We start from the raw sequence: 20,511 nt of genomic DNA, 5'->3' as shown, positions 1-20,511 counted from the left end.
CTAAACTTTTTTTTTTTTCCTTTTCTTGAGACAGGGTCTCACTCTGTCACCTAGGCTGGAGTGTAGTAGCATGATCATGGCTCACTGCAGCCTCAACCTCCTGGGCTAATCCTCCCACCTCAGCTTCCCAAGTAGCTAGGCTCACAGGTGTGCACTACCGCACCTAGACAACATGAAAAAATAATGTTTCATATATATGCACTCTCTCTGAAACTCTTAAAGCTTAATAAGGAGATGTTCTCTTTGTCCTCAAAAGCCTATTTATAATACGGATACATATAGTATACTATAAATAACTATTTAAATATGGGCTACAGATTAGCATATTTTGTGACATATCACACTGGTATTTATATCCAATTAAATTTCTCTCAGCCACATATGTAATAAACTAGTTACATGCTTTATTACTAGTTGGACTGACCAAGCCTGATAAAGATAATAGACACTAACATTATATAACACTTCATACTACAAAAAGTACTTTCACACAAGTCTCATTTGATTTTGAATCCTGTGTGTTACATAATATTTCTATATCTGAATTGAAGAAAATGAGGCCTGGAGAGTGACTTGTCTAAGTAAAAAAAAGATGGGACTGGTACCTACAACTCTTTACTACACATTCAATTCTGTTTATGCTACCACAGAAGCCTCCAGCAATAAACTATTACTGAAATAATGTGTGCTCTACTCATCTATTTAGCACAAGTCTATAAAGAACATAAATGTTACATGAAAAAGCAAAGTTTATTATAGTTTTTTCAGGAGAGACAAGATATGGGTCAGTGACACTGTGACAACTCAGGACATTTTTTGCCAGCTAGCTTTTTCAGATTGATAAACTTGATAAGGTCAAGATAAATTTAGGCACTATAATAAATCTTTAAATCAACAGTAAACTGACGAAAAAAAAAAACAACAAACCACCACTTCATAAAGTTTTTTTTTTTGAGACAGTCTTGCTCCGTCGCCCAGGATGGAGTGTAGTGGTGCAATCTCGGCTCACTACAACCTTTGCCTCCAGGGTTCAAGCGATTCTCCTGCCTCAGCCTCACAAGTAACTGGAATTACAGGTGCCCACCACTACACCCAGCTAGTTTTTGTATTTTTAGAAGAGGTAGGGTTTCACCATGTTGGCCAGGCTGGTCTCCAACTTCTGAGCTTAAGTGATCTGCCTACCTTGGCCTCTCAAAAGTGCTGGTATTACAAGTATGAGCCACTATGCCCGGCCTGAAGAAAATTTAATTAAAATACTGTTTTTAATCAAAGAAATTTTGTTTTGACTAAATTTAGTAGCACTGAAAAACAAGTGTCCACACTTCAGAAATTAAAGAACCAGTAACGGCCGGGCGCGGTGGCTCAAGCCTGTAATCCCAGCACTTTGGGAGGCCGAGACGGGCGGATCACGAGGTCAGGAGATCGAGACCATCCTGGCTAACACAGTGAAACCCCGTCTCTACTAAAAAATACAAAAAACTAGCCGGGCGAGGTGGCGGGCGCCTGTAGTCCCAGCTACTCGGGAGGCTGAGGCAGGAGAATGGCGTAAACCCGGGAGGCGGAGCTTGCAGTGAGCCGAGTTCGTGCCACTGCACTCCAGCCTGGGTGACAGAGCAAAGACTCCGTCTCAAAAAAAAAAAAAAAAAAAAAAAAAGAACCAGTAAGTGGTCCTGGAGAAAATGCTAAATGAAAAAATAGAGTAATAAACTGTAATGTCTTCTTGAGAGCAGCATACAGGGCTCAGACAGAACGTTTTAAGAAAACCCTGTCAACAAGCCAGGTGTCATCCTATCTATCAAGAGTAATGAATCTGATGAACCAAAGTGACAAAATGAATTTAAACGGTGTCTTGTTTTCAGAAATTCCAACATCCCACTATTTATATAGCCTCTTCTTCCACACGACAGTATGACAAACTTAGTTTTTTGTCTTTTTTTTTTTTTTTTTTTTTTTAACGTTTTTTGAGACAAAGGCTCTTTCTCTGTCACCCAGGCTGGAAATGCAGTGGCACAATCGCAGCTCACTGCAGCCTTGACCCCCTAGGCTCAATCGATCCTCTCAACTCACCCTCCAGAGTAGCCAGAACTACTGTGCCTGCCACCAAGCCCGGTGGGAAAAAAAAAACCCGTAAGAGTGTCATACTGTCATATGGGAGAAGAGGCTATACTATAAACAGTGGGATGTTGGAATACACACACACACAGACACACACACACACATATATTTGTAGGGACGGGTCTCACATGTTGCCCAGGGGGGTCCTGAACTCCTGGGCTCATGTGATCTCCCTGCCTCAGCCTCCCAAAGTGTTGGGTTTACAGGTGTGATGAACCACAGCGCCCGGCTGACACACTTTTTAAAATGCAGTTTCTGTTTAGATCTTGACACCTGTTGATATTACTAGTCACTATGGAAAGAAGCAAAAACAGTTAAGATGCTCTTAACATTTTTTTCCCCCTGTAGAAGCCAACATGGAATACACCATGAAAACTGTCTAAATGGGAACCTTCTAATATGGCTCACTGTACGCCATGCATTTCCACTACGTTGGAACTGACTTCTACTTTCCTACTTATCCATTAGGCGAGTTAGTCGCCTCCAGGCAAGTAACTTCTCTGTTTCATTTTCCATGAAGTAAAAAAAAAAAAAAAAAAAAAAAAAAGGTGGAGGACTTTAGAGAGCTTTTACCCGAATAAGGTCTATTAGACATCTTCAAAAGCTTTCTCTCCAAACGACGCAGAAACAGGCACACGGGATTCTGTGCTTTCCCCACCTCCCACTCCCAAGCCCAGGCCCCATTCTTCTCACTTTCAATCCTCATTTGGGCTCCTAAAGGAATAGCAAAGAGAGTTCTTTTGTCAATACCAGCGCTCCTCTGTCCCCAAATCCAGCTAGGGAAGGGTTCGGAGGCCTCAGCTGCTGGAGAGAGGGTAGAGACGATCCTTCCTCGCCCATCTAGATAGCCACCACCCCTTCCCAGATCTAGCGTCCGGGCCCCTGACGAAGCGCGTGCTTGGACCTCTCCGGTACAGTGAGGCGCGCGCTTGCCCGGCTAGGGCCCCTGGGAAGGAACGGGATCCCGAAGTGCTTGCCAGGACCGCAGCAGGCGGAAGCTGCTGGCAGCGGGAACAGGCGGCTCCCGTCGGCGTGGGTGGGGGAAGGGCGGCAGCCACATCCGGAAGTCGGTCCGGGAGGGAGGGGGAAATCTGAGGGAACGAGGCTTCCGGCGGCGCAAAGGGTGTCGGGAGCGGCTTCCTGCAAATCTTCCCTGGCCTCTGGAGGGACCACCGTTGCCGCCGCTTCGGCTTCCACGATCTGCGTTCGGGTTACGCGGCCACGGTGGCAGCCACTGCGACTCCCACTGTGCCTGGCTCTGTCCATATTAGTTCCCAGGCGGCCGTCGCCGTTCCAGCAGCGGCAGCGGCGGACATGTTGTGAGGCGGCGGCGCGGGTGTCTGAAGGATGGTTTGGCCGAGGCGGCGGCAACGGCTGCTGGCGGCGGCGGCAGCGGCAGCGGGGCCTCGGGCTCTATAGAGCCGAGCCCGCTGGGTACCCGCCCAGTACCGCGGCGAGGCCAGTGCCCCTGGATCTTGCCTCTGCTTCGACGCCGTTGGGGACCAGTTAGGCGACAGTGCCCGCCCCTCTGAGGAGACCCTAAGGTGGTTCCCCAGCCGCTCAAATTTCCGGACCACCGCGCTTTCCCCTCAGCCTGGGCTGTGCTCTCTCTAGAATCCTCAGGCCCCCACTTTCTTCCCAAACTCATCCTAAATCTCTCACACACGCGAGCGTTCCCAGCCCTCAAGCCGGCTTCTCCTCCGTTCATTTTCTGCACCCTCTTCGCGAAGCACCTCCCGGGATCGCTCTCCGAGGGCGGCTTTTTGAGAGATCTCCGCGGAGTAGTGGACCAGAGCCGGGGAGTTTTTAAAAGCCGGGGCGCGAGAAACAGGAAGGTACTATGGCTTCCTCGTCTGGCAACGATGATGATCTCACTATCCCCAGAGCTGCTATCAATAAAATGATCAAAGAGACTCTTCCTAATGTCCGGGTGGCCAACGATGCTCGAGAGCTGGTGGTGAACTGCTGCACTGAATTCATTCACCTTATATCTTCTGAAGCCAATGAGATTTGTAACAAATCGGAAAAGAAGACCATCTCACCAGAACATGTCATACAAGGTAAGTCATGTGTGGAAATTGGTTTGAATGAGGGTCTAGGGGAGCAGTCTGCTAATCGCGTGACGCTTTCATGTCAAAGCCTTCATTCCTCTTCACTGGTAAGTAACTTAATGAAAAAGCCAGACTGGCATGTAGGCAGCCCGTGCTTTAAAAACAATCCCTTTGTAGCATTCTTGCAGTACTTTTCATCTAGCGAATACACGTAAGGAGTGCAAACATTTAGGTCAACGTCCCCCAAACATAAAGAGTGATCTCACTTTACAGCCAGGTAAGCCGAAGCAACAAGAATTGCTTGCCTGAAGTTGAACTTAGATAATAATTAAGGAACGCAGAAGTTCTCCCTTGGAAAATTAAAAATTCAGACAGAGGAACTTCAAGCATGGATGGAGACAGAGCGCCCCTTCCCCACCTGACCGTTCACCAATGTAGAGGAAAAGATTTATTTTCTGAACACACGAGTTAAAAAATTCTTAACATACAATGTGTTTAACGTTGTCAAGTTTATCGTTGTTGAATAAAAGGAGGTATGTTTTCCGCTCTAAAAATGGTTTGATGGTACGTTCATGAATGAGTTACGAAAGCACTCCTGGTCCATTCTGTAAGAAAAGGGTGAACTTTAAATTTTCGTTTTTTTCTTTTTGTTTGCCTTTATGTCGTTTGCTTTGTTCTATTTTGTGGAGATAAGTTTTAAAATCTTTGATTGAAAGTTTATGCAAGTTTTTTTTTTTAACGGAAAATTTCCCCGTCCTTTCCTGCTGTCATTCTTATTTGGATGTATACACTTAGGCTTTTATTGAACAGCACTTCTGAAAGCTTCAACAGTTTCTTTTATCCTGAAAAGGATGTGGTCCCGTAATAGGGATTTGGGGGACTGTATTCTAATGATTTCAGAGAAGAGAAACATATTTACTAGTCATAATGTTTCGGGAATGTACCTTTTGCGATATTTTTGCATGTACTCTTGTGAAAGAGTTGTTCTCAGTTTGAAGTGAGAACTTGCCTTTCGTAATAATCTAATTAAAAGTATTGATTGCTTGTGAAACCAGGGAAAAAATGGTTAATTTTAATCATTTTGGTAGGCAGGTGGTTGTCTGTCACTTAATTTTTATACTTTAACTTTTTAAAATGTGACTTGCCTGTTGTACTGAAGTAGAGAACACATCTGCTTATGTTGACCATATCCAATATTTTACTGTCAGTATTGACAAAAGAATTAAATGGTTGATTTTTAATCCTTTATGACGTCTTGAAAGTAGTTTTAAAATATATCCTGCCATTTCAGTACATAAGGAGAAAAATCCCTAGGAAAAAGCATATTTGATTCTTAAAACTAGTACTAGTTTTTTTTTTTTTTCTACTTGTTTGATGTGCTGAATACTCTAGCAAGTAAAATGAAAGCCAAGTTGTCTGTTTTTTCTCTTGTGTATTTATTTTTACATTGTATGTGTGATTGCTGTCATAAGTCTTTCACAAGATTATCCAGCACGGATAGCTGTAATTTCTTTTTACAACTCATAAAAAGGAAAAAGAACTTTTTATCAACATTGCCTTTCTAATGAAAATTGCAAAAGATTTCAACAGGGTCTGCCTAAATATTTGTTTACACTACAGAAGTGGGGATCGTTCCAAAAACCTAATAACACATTACAGTCTGTCTTCTTGGGGAGAGTTAATTCTTTTCTAGGATATATTTAGATTTCTGATTGACATGATGGAATAGAAGTGCAGCTGTAGCAAGTAGTATGCTAAATAATTCAACTTTGTAATATGCTAAATTCAGTTTAATGTGTGAGTCAGAAAGCTATAGTGAAAAAGCATTTCCATTGTGTAATGAAGATGATTTGTTTTTGAAAATCATGTATTGACGTGTTATAGTCTTAAAATTTTACCTCTTTTTTTTGTATTATGCTATTGTTAGGTGGATAAGAATCTACATTTTCGCCCAAGAATTCTCCCTAATTGGGGTTGTAGACTTTATACATTTATAATCTCATATTGCTTAATTATTCCAAAGAAGTTTTGTTTTGAGAGGTTAAATTTTTAAAGAAATTCTTAAGGTTTATATGTTTTAGGTGTTTGAAGTGTATTCCTGTACACTAATCATAATAGATAGGACATTTTTATACTTTTCTGTCAGCATTGATTAGGAATGTAGAATATATCCAAGTGGAATAAATAATGTACATTTTAAAGTGGTATGATTCTCACATGTTGAAGTTTGGGTTTTTAGTGATAAGTTTAATGAACTGGACTTTGCTTTAGGACATTTCACTTGTTCATTTCCCACCTTGCTTTATCTTGTCTGAACAAATTAAGCATTCTGAGATAGTTCTGTAAAATGCAAGTTAAAGTTGAACCAATTTGATCACCAGTAAATCTATGAAATAACTTAGTTTAAAAAAATTTTTTTTTCTGTTTTGCTTATTTTGAGTTTAAGAAAGTAGACTTGGTATTGAAGATCATAGATATGTGAATAGAGGGAGTTCTAAGCTATAAAAGGTGTTCCTATTTTATTGCAGTTTTTTGTGAACACATATTCTTGAATGAGTTCTAACATGTTCTGTTACCTTATAGAAAGAATTGACATTGAGAGTCAGCTTAAGTTCTGCACTGAGAATTCTTTAACCTTAGGCAAATCTTTTAACTAAGGTTTTCTTATTTATGTATAAATAATACTTGATTTCAGGTATTACTTGTAATTTTTGAGAATTAGTCAGGGGTTGAGAACCTTACATGAAATATCTCCCCTCCCATTTATGAGAATTGTAACTGAAAGTAGTAAAAGTTTGAGAGTATCTGAGAATTTACATCTTCAGCCACTGAGTTGCTCCAAACTGTCTTATGTTGAAGGAGTTTTTTTAAAATTCCTGTCCTCCTCACACTGGTACCTTTGGAAGATAACATGAAAATGGATCAATGGAAAAGATGAGGAAAAGACCAACACTCAACTTTTTACTATTAGATTCAATAGACATAAAATTATTTTGTCAAATTGCAATGAAGGTACTTAAATGCATTGAATTTCCATGGTTAACTAATGTTAACCATTAGGAGCTGTTCTGGCATAAGTCCATGGACCACACTTTGAGAACCTTTGCTTTAAAGCCTAAACCACAGCCTGTGTTGGAAAGTGGACATGAGTAGTAAATAATCATTCATACAGATATTTTTTCCGAAGGGACACATCTAATTTGCACTGCAAAATTTATCACATAATCAAATGCTTTTCAAGTTAGGATTTTATTAATACTTTTCTTAAAATTAATATATCTTTTGTTTCTGTTTTCCTTCTGCCACCCTACAATTACTTATTGAACACTATCAAGTATTTGGCATTGTGCTAGATACTACTAAGGATATTAAGATAAATGATACTCAATTCCTTCCCTGCCATTAGTCTCTCATTGTTGTCCAAGATTTCCAGTAGTGATACCATGGAGGACATGGTTCTTAAGGGTCTTCAGAAACCTTTGCCAGGCTAATGAGCCAAGAAGTCACTTTGGCCTACATCCTCTTAATGTATTTTATGTGAAATACATTAGTCCCTTCCTTCCCACAAGCAAAAGAAAATGGAGAAATTAGAGAATGCTGATTTATATAGTATTTAAAAGGTACTGTATATCACGTAATTTTAAAAATGAAAAACATGTTTTATGCATATGAAGTATGAAGTAGTTCACATAAATTCATGTTATGACAGAACCTTTCAGGAGTACATCACTTTGTAAAATAAGATAAGCCTATATGAAGATTATTGTTGCTTGGAAGAAATTTTTACTTTTTTTTGTTTTTTGAATAGCTGTCTTGTTAACATCTGTCTCTTAAGCTGAAAAATGTGCTAAGTATTTTTTCCCCTAATATACACCATGGACTTTTCTGGTTGTAGTTTAAAGATGCACGGCATAGGGTGACAGATAGTGATGTGTGTTAGTTTTACCCACAAGTTTTTTAAAAAAATTTTTCTGTTTTAGAAAGATGAGATCCTTAGAAATAGAGCCATCAATAATCCATAAGGTCCCTTTGTACAAATTAGGAAAAGGCACTCCTTCCTTAAAAAGCATTCCTACTGTCTGCCAGAAAAAGTATCACAGTAAACATACGAATTTATGATATTTACAATAAGAATGGCCTTGTAGTATGTTGTGTACTGAATAACCTACATAACCGTAAATGGTGGCCCTGCTTGGGAGCCATTTCCTTTATCCTTTAATATTCTCTCTGTGTAAAATGGGAATGATAACTAATACATGATAGCAAATGATGTAAAATATCTCCCTATTTAGAAGGTATTATGTCCAGTTATTGATATCTGTTTGCCAAATGTGTTTAAAATTAAAGTCAATGCAATTTTGAAATTAAATTTGTGGCTGCTCCTTTTAAACCATTTTATTGAGAGTATAGTTTTTACATATGGCAATTCTTTGAATAAAATTAAATATTAACCTTGGACCTACTTGCCAGTTTCTTGAAAGCAGTGTTCTCAGCCTTAAATGTTTTTAAAGGTAGTTATATATTTAAAATTTTTTTAAATCCAAGCCGTCCATGGTTAAAAAAATAGCTTGGATTGGATTTTCTTTTTTCTTTTTTTTGAGACAGAGTCACGCTGTCAGGCTGGAGTGCAGTGGTGTGATCTTGGCTCACTACAAACTCTGCCTCCCGGGTTCAAGCGATCCTCATGCTTTAGCCTCCTGAGTAGCTGGGATTACAGGCGTGTGCCACCACGTCTGGCTCATTTTTGTATTTTTTGTAGAGACAATGTGTCACCATGTGAGCCAGGCTGGCCTCTAACTCCCGACTTCAAATAATCCCTGCACCTTGGCCTTCCAAAGTGCGAGGATTACAGGCATGAGCCACCATGGCCGGCTGGTTTGGATTTCCTTAATGTCTGGTGTAGTAATTTATGGTATTTTGAAGGGTTGTCTCTCCATTGTGTTGATTTGTTAATTTTATAAATGTAGTATTTTATAAATATACTTGTCGAGCTTGAATTTAAATGTAATATTGTATAGCTATACCTTCATTTTTAGCTGTACACTTATGAGGGTACTCTTTTACATTTAAAATAAGATTAAAAATAAAATAAAAAATAAAGATGAGAAATACGTAGTCTGAGTTGGTTAAGTGATTCTTATGTGCTAGACACTGTTAAATGCCTTGTATTAATTACCTGTTGATTCCCACAACCCTGAAACTAATAACAATGTGATATTTATTGTTTTATTTTTAATTAAGAGGCAGGGTCTTGCTCTCTCACCCAGGTTGGAGTGCAGTGCCACAGTCATAGTTCACTGTGGCCTCAAACTCCTGAACACAAACTCTTCCCACCTCAGCCTCCCGAGTAGCTGGGACTACAGGCACCCACCACCACGCCCAGTTAATTGTTTGTATTTTTAGTAGAGACAGGGTTTCACCGTGTTAGCCAGAGTGGTCTCAATTTCCTGACCTAATGATCTGCCCGCCTCGGCCTCCCAAAGTGCTGGGATTATAAGCGTGAGCCACTGTGCATGGCCATGTTGGCGAATTTGATATACAGAACTTAGAATAATGCCTTTCTGAAGTTTTTAGGGAGGTCAGGGGAGGTGAGTTAATTATAGGACAGTACTATGCTTTTTGGCATCAGATTATTTCTAAAGAAGGTTGATGAAAACAACTTAACATTTGAAATAATTAAAGTTGTAAATCATTTAAAATGTCTTAAAAACCACAGTTTGCATGGGCATGTAGATTTGTAAAGGTATATTTGACATTGTCCCAGAAGAGCAAATTCCTGAAGTTAGAAGTGAGAGCGTATATACTAAAAGGAGTCTGGTTCAACGTAATGCCTGAAAGACTTCAAGAACTGATGACCTAAATTGATTTACTGTGTTTTTCACCACCTATGTTTCATCATTGGTTCACAATACAAAATATGCCTTTGGGGCATTAGTCAATGTACCAAAATTATAAGATATAATTTTAAATACTGTGAGCCAAAAGGAAATTTTATGCCTTGTCTTTTCTGGATTACAGAAGGTATTTAGAGTGTGTGATTTTTTTTTTTTTTTTTTTTTTTGAGGCAGGGTCTTGCTCTGTCATCCAGGCTGGAGTACAGTAAAGTCATGGCTCATGACATCATCAATCTCCTGAACTCAAGCAATCCTCTCACCTCAACCTCCTAAGTAGCTGGAACCATAGGCATGAGCCACCACACTTGACTAATTTTTTTTTTTTTTTTGTAGAGAGGAGGTCTTGCCATGTTGCCAGGGTGGTCTTGAACTTCTGGACTAAAGAGATCCTCCCACCTTGGCCTCCCAAAGTGCTGGAATTACAGGCATGAGCTACCATGCCCAGCCCACTTTTTTTTTTCTTATAAAATTTCCTTTCTAAATATGAAAAAGGGAGAAAAATTTTTTATTAATGCTTCTTGTATCCTTATAGTCTTCTTTCATCTCAGTTTTTTGCCACATCATTTAAATATGTTTTTATTTTTCCTGTTAAGTTTTGTTTTCAAGAGAAACCTGTTGGCTGACTCTTAAGTGCTGAATTTCATGACTTTAATTTCCACCAGTATTTTTTAAACTTGGCAGTTTGAGTATCTGCTAAAAATAGCTTCCTGTTGGTATATTGGACAAAAGAAAAACTTCTCTTCTTTTATTCTGTCCTACCAGAACTTAGTAGAGAATGTATTACCAGCCTACTTTTTCTAAGTCAAATGACACAAAATGTATTTTCTTACTAAAACCATATGTTCTTATAATGGACTTTTTTTTTTTCTCCTCGCTTACAGGAAATGCTTTGGTCTTTTAAAAATTAGTCAGAATGAAAAGTGAAGGCATGTGCCTTGATTCTTCAAGTTTTAACTGATTTGCCACCTAATTTTTAGCAGATTGATAAAATATTTGTCTTGGCTGCCCAGACAATTGTTGTACAACTATAAAATAGGTAAAATTATTAGAAAACAGCAAAACATTCCCCTCCCCTAAAGAAAAGTCCACAAAAACTTTATGTTCCACAGGTTGGGGAAAAGCTGTATTTTATCACCCTTTCACATTTTAATATTATCATTTCTCTAGCACTAGAAAGTTTGGGATTTGGCTCCTACATCAGTGAAGTAAAAGAAGTCTTGCAAGAGTGTAAAACAGTAGCATTAAAAAGAAGAAAGGCCAGTTCTCGTTTGGAAAACCTTGGCATTCCTGAAGAAGAGTTATTGAGACAGCAGCAAGAATTATTTGCAAAAGTAAGTAATTTATTTAAATTATTTTCCTCTGAATCCTACCCTGATTGCTAATTGAAATTGCTTCCTAAATTAACAGACATACCCAGAAGATTCCCTTTTTCTAGGTAGTTGATTATAGAATCTAGTGTTCAGAGCTGACCAATTTGACTCTGGTTTATGTGAATGTAAATATTTGCAGCAATCTGTTTTCTAAAGAGAACAACTCCAAATACCTATTGAAATTTCACTTTGATACTTTTTTCAGACAGAATGACCATTTTAAGGCGTGAAAAGTATACATAAATGTTCTTAAGATTTAAAATGATGAGCTGATGAGAAAATTCTATATCAGATTTTATGATGCGTGACATACAAGCAAAATCTGATTAATGTCAACTGTGTAGTTAAATTAGGTATTTAATGTACACCTTTGAAGCATTTTAATCTTAAAAAATATTTTAAAGCTAGTAGAGCAAAGGGAGAAAATGTTTTCTTCCTTGCTTATTATAATTCTAATATCTAGACTCTGAAGAATTAGAACCAAATACTAATATTCCTCTGTTTCAAAAATAAAAGGGAGGGGAATTGGTGGCAAGGCTGTTTTTTCCCTTCTAAGTTCTGGCCCCTCATTTGAAATTATAAGGCAGCTTTGGATTGAATAGAAGAGAAGTTGTAGTAACCATTAAAACTGGGAAGTATCATTTTAGGTAAACTCTTCCAGATTAGTCCTGTAGCTGATCTCTCTGCAGCCATAACAATCAGTTTGGTTTATATCAAACTGCATTTGAGTCTTAAGTATGGTTAGTCACTAGACACCAAGTACCATTTAAACTTAAGGTAAAAAGAAAAACTTACATTTATTGAGTTCTAACCACGTGTTAATCACATTGCCAAGTAATTTACTTGCATTATCTCATTTAATCCTCACAGCCTATCATAGGCACTAAAGAGGAAAAGCCTTTGAAGCAGGCGTGAGTACATGCAATGTTATAATCCATATGAATATGAGGTACAAAAGAAGAGGTGTTGGTGTTTTAAAAACATTAATGGCATTTATTGATTTATGCTATTGCAGACCACCTAGAGAATGCTAAATTAAACATTTGGTGACAGAAGATGCTCTCCTGGATACTTTAAATACATAAAAACTTGGCAGAGTTTTTATGAAATATAAATTTTATTGTATTCATTTACATATTAAAAAATAGATTCAGAGGTGGAACAACTTGCTTGAAATTATTTGTCATTTGTTCTACAGTTACTTACTGAAGTCCTTACTATTTACCAAGCATCGTGCTAGGTGCTAGGCTTACAAGAGTGAACAAGGAGACAGGGTTCCTGTCATTATAGAGCTTAGTCTACTGGGGAAGATTGAGTGGGAAAGATTGACTTAAATAAAACAGTAAGTTCAGAAAGTTAGGAAGTGTTGGAGTCTGTATTTAAACTTAAGTATTTTGGCCCAAAAGCCTCTACTGTTTCTACAATACCATGCTAATGCTCTAGCCTCCATTTTATCTGCTTAAACTTATTATGGGGCTTTTAAATAGAATATGTATTATCCTTGTTAGGGCAAAATATAAAGAAATAATTGACTGCCTGCTATATCTGTCTTTACCTCTCTATCCCAATTATCTGGTTTTTATTCCTCTTTTTTATCTCCCTTGTTTCTTACCCTGGCTTATGTATGAAGATCTCTAGTATTTCTTTGCTTTTGTGAGGATGACCAGCGGAGAGGTAAAATTATAGCAGTTGCCTAGTACTTCTTCCCTACAGCACTGAAGCTCTAAATGTGAAAGAATGGATAAGTAAATATATCTTTTTTGTCACTTTCATTTTGTTTCATCTTTTAGACTTTAAATATTAACACAATGACAGCCTCATTTGAAGCTAGCAGCAAATATTTGGAAGGAGGGAACCTTTAATACATCAAGATTAAAGTTAACTTTAAATTATAAATGAGTCATTTTAATATGTGGGAGTGAGTATCTTAAACATAATGAAAACCTCCAAAAGAAAAGTGAATTAGGAAATATATGCCTGCTTACCTGTCTTTCACTCCCCAATTTTAGAAGAAAATACTTGGGATGGATTGAGTAGGGGGCAAGAGAGAAAAAAATATATTAGAGTAAATATCACTGAAAAACGTTCAATTTGTGGAAATGAATACAAGTAAAATTTTATCAATCAACTTTTTTTTTTTTTTTTTTTTTTTAAAGAGACAGGATCTCACCATGTTGCCCAGGTTAGAGTACAGTGGCTATTGACAGGCTCTATCAGGCACACTTGAGCCTAGAACTCCTGGGCTCAAGGGATCCTCCTACCTCAGCCTCACGAGTAGCTGGGACTATAGATGTGCACTAGTGAGTCCAGTTCAACAGTTAGTTTTAAAGGCATAGAAATGCTTTTATGTTCAGAGAAAAGTATCAGAGCTGATACAGGGGCATGGTATCTAAAAGTCAATTAAATTTGAATTGTAACTAGTACACAACTTTGCAGACCATTGAATAAACTACCAAATCAAGCACCTTTGCAGTAAAACCTTTGTAGAGACGTGAAATTATTTGAATTTTTTCCATGTCACAAAATTATACCAATTTGTAATTGATTAGACCACAAAATATAGGTATGCTTAAGTTGGTTAAATTTACATATTTGATTTGCCCTGCAATTTTCTTATGAACTTTTAGAATTTTTTTTTTTTTTTTTTTTGAGATGGAGTCTTGCTCTGTTGCCCAGGCTGGAGTGCAATGGTGCTGTCTTGGCTTATTGCAACCTCCACCTCCCAGGTTCAAGCGATTCTCCTGCCTCAGCTTCCCAAGTAGCTGGGATTACAGGCATGCGCCACCATGCCCGGCTAATTTTTGTATTTTTAGTAGAAACAGGGTTGCACCCTGCTGGCCAGGCTAGTCTCGAACTGCCAACCTCAGGCGATCTGCCCGCCTTGGCCTCCCACAGTGCTGGGATTGCAGGCATGAGCCACCGCACCCAGCCTTAAAATGTTTTTCGTGAAGCTCTGTTAGTTGGTTTTGAACTCTGGGTATTCCTGCCATAAAAGGAAATATGCTAGTGTGTTAGAATCAACTATTTTTCCTATTTCTTTACAAAAATGGATGACAATCATCGTTAGGGAGAATGGCTGGTTTCTAATTTCCTAAGCAAAATAAAGTTTTTGTTTACTGTAAAAATTGTCTTAGCCTTGTTTTTTCTAATATCTATAGTCTTTTCCTTACTTATTTTTTTGTCTTTGCCTTTAACCATTTACGGGTCTTCTGCATTTCCTTGTATCCCCCAAACCCTTTCATCTTTTGCTATAATGATCTGTGTTACCCACCAAGCAAGGTGGCACCTTCCTGTAGTCCCAGTTACTCAGGAGATCGAAGCAGGATAATCCCTTAAGGCTAGGAGTTCAAGGTTGCAATGCATAACAACTATGCCTGTAAATAGCCACTGAACTTTAGTCTGGACAACATGGCGAGACCCTGTCTCTAAAATAAATAAATAAATAAGTAATGATCAGTGCTACCATTTTTTGAAAACATACAATCACTTATTCCTCAAATTTAACTTCTTTCCTATCACAGAGACATTTAATCACGAAATTCAGTAATTTTTTTTCTTTCAATTCTTACTCATCTGTTTTTTTAAAAATAACATTTGTTGTAGACCTCTTCCTTTATTAGTCTCTGATACTATGGTTATGTGGGTAGCTTTCCCCCAAGGTAATAGCTTTTCTTCTTCCACTTCACTACTGCCACCTAAACCAGCACCACCCCACTCCTGCCCTTCAGTCAACAAATTTCAAGTCAGAATTAAATTAACATGTCCCTACTGTCTGCAAGACATGTGGTACTGTAGATATACAAAAATGAAGACTATATCATTCTTCTTAAGAAACTTAGTATCTAGTAGGGGAGGTATAATGCAGACACACTAACAGCTGTTATGAGATTGACTACTTGGATGAAGAAGATAACTATAATATGAAGCTGGGCTGGGCGCAGTGGCTCAAGCCTGTAATCCCAGCACTTTGGGAGGCCGAGGTGGGCGGATCACGAGGTCAGGAGCTCGAGACCATCCTGGCTAACACAGTGAAACCCCGTCTCTACTAAAAATACAAAAAAATTGGCCGAGCGTGGTGGCGGGCTCCTGTAGTCCCAGCTACCTGGGAGGCTGAGGCAGGAGAATGGCGTGAACCCGGTTGGCGGAGCTTGCAGTGAGCCAAGATCGTGCCATTGCACTCTAGCCTGGGTGACAGAGCAAGACCCCGTCTCAAAAAAAAAAAAAAAAAATGAGGCCAACCACTTATGAGAAAGATATTCTGGCTGGGCATAGTGGCTCACACCTGTAATCCTAGCACTTTGGGAGGCCCAGGTGGGAGAATCACTTGAGCCCAGGAGTTCGAGACCAGCCTGAGCAATATAGTGAGATCCTATCTCTACAAAAATAGAAAGAGAGAAGGAAAGAGAAAGAAAGAAATCTCAAGTATGGAAACATTACATCAATTTTTGGGGGTGCAGGAGTGTGCCAACTAGTAAGCAGTTAGCTTAGCTCCAGAACCACCTTTCTGTGCTCTGCTTTGTGACTGGACCTAGTACTCTGTAAGCCACATGTTTCTTTGCTAGCTGACTCTCCATTAGACTGTTGCCAGTATGGGGTTCTCGTGGGAGATTGCATGGATGAAGAGAAAGGGTTTTCTCCTTTTACTTTCTCTTGTCTTTCAGTTCCTTTGAACAAACCAGCAACACTTCTTCATCCTGGTTGCATCAGTTTTCCTGTAGCAGAGACTGAATCCTGTTTGCATTTTCTCTAATACACAACCCGCCTGAACCCGCACTCCATCCCCCCACTCTGGCGGTGTGGATCGCAACCCTTGGGGCCCTCGTCCAAGCACGGATATATTAGTACTAGCTTATCTATGCCCATTCTTCCGAGGTCTGAGTTTCAGTTCCATGAAGTGGTTTCGTTAAGCTTCTAAATTTTAAAAATTCCAGCATTTTTCTCTATTCCTCCAGTTTTAGGGTTGGTGGCTGCTTTCTGTAGCTACTTTCATGACATCTTAATGTTCTCTTCCTGCCTTTTCAGCTGCCAAAAAACAACTTTATACTTGTTTAACAGTTCTTTATATTAAATTTTTTCCATTCCAGTAACTCGTGTGACTTCTTTCTCTTGATTATACACTGACTGATACCAGGAGGAGAAAATAGTATTTCAGTTTGACTTGAAGGAAGGGTAAAATTTCAGTAAGTGGCAGGAAATTTCACATGGGATGAATGTCAGCATGAGTAAAAGTAGCAAAGATGAGGAAGTATGGTGTAAATTTGGGAAACATTTTGTATTCTAGGCTTTTTTGAAGCACAAAGTGCATGTTACAAGAAAAGACTATAGAGAAGTTGGGGTAGACACTAATTTGGAGGACCTTGAACTCTAGGCTAGGAAATTTGGATTTGATTGATAACAAATGTTTTTTTTTAAAAAAATGAAATAATGACCTGATTAGAATTTATATCTAGAAACGTTTGGATAATAAAGTCATGACAGATTATTCAGAAGAGTGAGGATTGTAAATGGTAAAATCTTAAATGTTACTGGTTATGCTGGCCATCACTGTTTTCCTGTAGCATGTTCGTTCAGAAAATACTGAAGGCCTTTGTGTTAGGAATGCAACAAAGAATATGGAAACAATCTCTGTTCTCAAGTGTGGTGGAAAAAAAAGATATAAACTTAGATAATTCTAGAACAAAGTGGATGGATATGGGAATGCATAGGGAATTATGGTATATGAAATAGAGCATAAAATATGGCCTGGAAAGGTCAAGAAAGACTAACTGATTTGCATTTCAAATGATGACTAGGAATTACCTATGCATAAAGGGGAGGGTATGAGCTGGACTTAAAGAACAATTCCCAGAACAGACAGAAAAGGAGAAAAGGATTGTTTTGACAGAGTCTAATGGGAAATTGTAAGACCTTTTTAAGAACAGGTTCGTTTTCTCCCTTCTTGGTGTGGTTTTTCTGCAAACAGATAAAATTAAATTGTGAAGGAGCCTTAGCTGTTTCTTATGTAATTCATATGTATGCATCTTGGTTTCTAAAATCCTGTAGTTGTTTTTAATAGAGGATATATCAGATGAATGGATTTTAAGTAGTATCTTTTTACTGGTGTGTATACGGAAAGGATGTGTATATTTGTATGTGTATGTGTGTATATGCAAATGTGTGTGCTTACAGAGAGGGAATGAGGGACACAGAGATAGGCATATCGTAGGTTAGGGAATTGTAATAGAAACTCAGAAAGAAATATTGGGGTAGCTACTGCATACATGTATAGTACTTCCTTCATATGAGCTAGAGGTACTATACTAGAGAACTTTTAAACCATATAAATTTTAGATTGAAAAATGTTTATATCAAAATTTAATTTGAGGGTACGGAAGAGTCAAGTGAAATGAAAGGAAAAGTACAGGGAAAGAGCTAGAGGGAATATTATGGGTTTTGTCAACTTTTTCAACTTCTTCAGTTGAACCAAAGGTCATAAATTACGTGAAATAAAAGAGGGCCATTTATAAGAGACCCAAGTTTGAGAAATTTCTTAGACCTGTGTAGTTAGAAAAAAGCAATCTCTAATTATATTTACCTATAGAGTTTATGTTCTCCAGGTGTGTGACAATTACATAGTAGTTGGACAATATCCACATATGATGATAACTGTCTGAAGTTGGCCTGATCTACATTTAACGAAAGTGTATATATTATGGGTTTTTAAAAAATTGTTATTATCATTTTTTTTATGTTTTGGTTGTTTAGGCTAGACAGCAACAAGCAGAATTGGCCCAACAGGAATGGCTTCAAATGCAGCAAGCTGCCCAACAAGCCCAGCTTGCTGCTGCCTCAGCCAGTGCATCTAATCAGGCGGGATCTTCTCAGGATGAAGAAGATGATGATGATATCTGAAATTCACCAGCTGAGTTTCTATTTCTTCTATAAATGTTTTTCCCTGCACAACAAAAACAGTGAAAGAAATGCTTATCTGTAATTTTGTATGCATCTTGGTGGACTTGTCATTGGTATTCTAGGGATGTCTGCTATTAAGTTTCATCTATTGTGTGCTATACATGTAAAAACTGTCTCTTTGAACTATTGAAAATTTAAGGTTCAGTATAATATCAATTTTGAATTTTTAATGGTGTTTATGAAATTTTAGATAGCAGCAAGTCCTTCATTTGATCAATAAACAGTGTTACAGAAAACTTCAAGTTTATAAAAATACAGTGAAATTTCTACAAAGCTCTAAATCTGCATTTGCATTTCCTCTGCCCTTTTAACTAAACTAAAACTTGTGAATTTTAAATTATTAAGGGGGGGGGGGTGCTGTGTGAATCAGTAGACATTGGATTGGGTTGGTGAAAGAGTTCAGTTCTGTAGTATCTGAATTTGTCTTTTAAAATGAGAACATATATAGGCAATAAATATATATGCTCAGATCAATATACTTGTTTAGAAAAACTTCAAGACATTAAAAAACTAGGAAGGAGTATGTTTAATAGTAGTTGTATAAATTTGGTGGTTATGTTTTTTTATTTTGTTTTTGTTTTGTGTAGAGGTAAAAACTATAGTTTTATTACAACATAATTCATTTTGAGCTCCACTATGACATTTCAAAGACTGCCCAGTTTGGAAGTCTGTCATGATTTATACTCTTTCGCTCTAATTCAGTAATTGTTGATAGTATTACTTACCTAGTCCATTCATACTCATGTTATTCAAATATATAAGTGGGACTTTTGAAACAATTGCATTGATTCCCTTGGTTTAACTGAGGTTCATGAATATTCAAACCTTTGCTGGGGGAAAGAAATGAAAGTTAATGAGCATGCTTGCTATGAGAGAGGGATTTTTAATTTAACTTGTAGTTATAGTTTACTTATTGTTTTTAGAATTACTTTTACATTTTCCCGACTAGATGGCCTAGAGTCCAACATTACCTTTTGAGATGACATTATTGTCTCCATCATAATTGAGTGATAGCTTTAAAAAAAAGATTAGTTTTGCTTAAGAAGTTATGTTACAACTGATCAGCCCTATATGAATTAACTGATCAGCCTTATATGAAACGTAAGTTGTGTTATAACTGATCAGCCCTATATGGAACATAAATAGTTTCTACCTGCTTATTAAAAGAGAGAAGCTTTAATTTGGTTCTAAAAAATAAAGTATGGTAGTGATTATAGGAATCCAGGATGTTGAAGAAATGGCATAGCGTCTATATTTTGGAAACAGAAAGGAAAAGTCACTTAAGATAGTATTAAGTAATTAAATTCCTATGTCAGTTGCCAAATCTTTTAAACTTATGTATTCACCAAGCCCAAAAATAGATTGTGGCTCCCAGGATTTCAATTTTAATTGGAGAGCTAGGTAAGTAAAGTTTTATAACTATTAGGTTTCTTAATGATCATATTTTGCAGTTTTAGTAAAAGGGAAATATTGTTATACATTTATTAAATATACTTCCCCCATGAAGTGAAAAGGTTAATTTTGCTGAATGTTTTAAGTTGAAGTTACTTCATGGATGTCATACCCATGAAGTGCATTTGGATGAGATAGAAGAAATTGTTTTTTAAAAAGTTTAAGTACCAAAGGTAGTCTAGTCTAGAACAATAATAAGTTAATACATGTTGGCTTTTCTAATTTGTACTGTAACATCCTTATACTTTCTATTTTAAGTATATCTGTTTCTTAAGTAAACAACTTAGATATTTTCCACACCTTTTTTTTTTTGATGCAGAGTTCAGGTTAATTAATATTTTACTGCATCTGATAATGTATTATACGTTTGAAGCCTAGTGACTTTTCATTTTGACATTCTTGTGATTTCATATGCTGTATTCTTCAAGCAATAAAATTGTGATGTGTTTTATAAATGGTTTTTATATTTAATGATCTATAGAGAGATTTCTATTATTACAATTTTTACTAGTTTCAAGAATCTTAGGCCCAGAAGACATTTTGGTCATTTGGTATGTAGTACCTGCCTTTTGTTTTTGTTTACTGTTATTTCAAAAAATGTGGTTTTACTTGTGTTTTTGTAATTTACAGTCGTAAGATCGAGGCATAACAAAGGTACTTATGCAATATTTTATTTTT

At 37.5% G+C, this 20,511-nt stretch overlaps 1 protein-coding gene across 1 annotated transcript; it reads left to right on the top strand.

Moving 5' to 3' along the window:
• The first annotated feature begins 3,955 nt into the window (after positions 1–3,955).
• On the top strand, positions 3,956–20,288 carry DR1 (down-regulator of transcription 1). The gene is made up of 3 exons (XM_007977925.3): positions 3,956–4,175; positions 11,228–11,391; positions 18,175–20,288. The coding sequence occupies exons 1-3, from the start codon at positions 3,956–3,958 to the stop codon at positions 18,319–18,321; spliced, it is 531 nt and encodes a 176-aa protein (XP_007976116.1). The 3' UTR covers positions 18,322–20,288.
• The last annotated feature ends 223 nt before the right edge of the window (positions 20,289–20,511 follow it).

This window comes from Chlorocebus sabaeus, chromosome 20, assembly GCF_047675955.1.
Source record: "Chlorocebus sabaeus isolate Y175 chromosome 20, mChlSab1.0.hap1, whole genome shotgun sequence".
Lineage (NCBI taxonomy): Eukaryota > Metazoa > Chordata > Mammalia > Primates > Cercopithecidae > Chlorocebus > Chlorocebus sabaeus.
Note: the sequence above shows the minus strand (reverse complement) of the source record. Positions and strands in the feature narration are given on the sequence as shown.

Bases quoted from the DNA above. Each gene is read 5' to 3' on its own strand.
- DR1 (XM_007977925.3), top strand. From the start codon at position 3,956: ATGGCTTCCTCGTCTGGCAACGATGATGATCTCACTATCCCCAGAGCT. The intron at 4,176-11,227 runs GTAAGTCATGTG...TCATTTCTCTAG, and splicing joins ACCAGAACATGTCATACAAG to CACTAGAAAGTTTGGGATTT. The intron at 11,392-18,174 runs GTAAGTAATTTA...TTGGTTGTTTAG, and splicing joins AGCAAGAATTATTTGCAAAA to GCTAGACAGCAACAAGCAGA.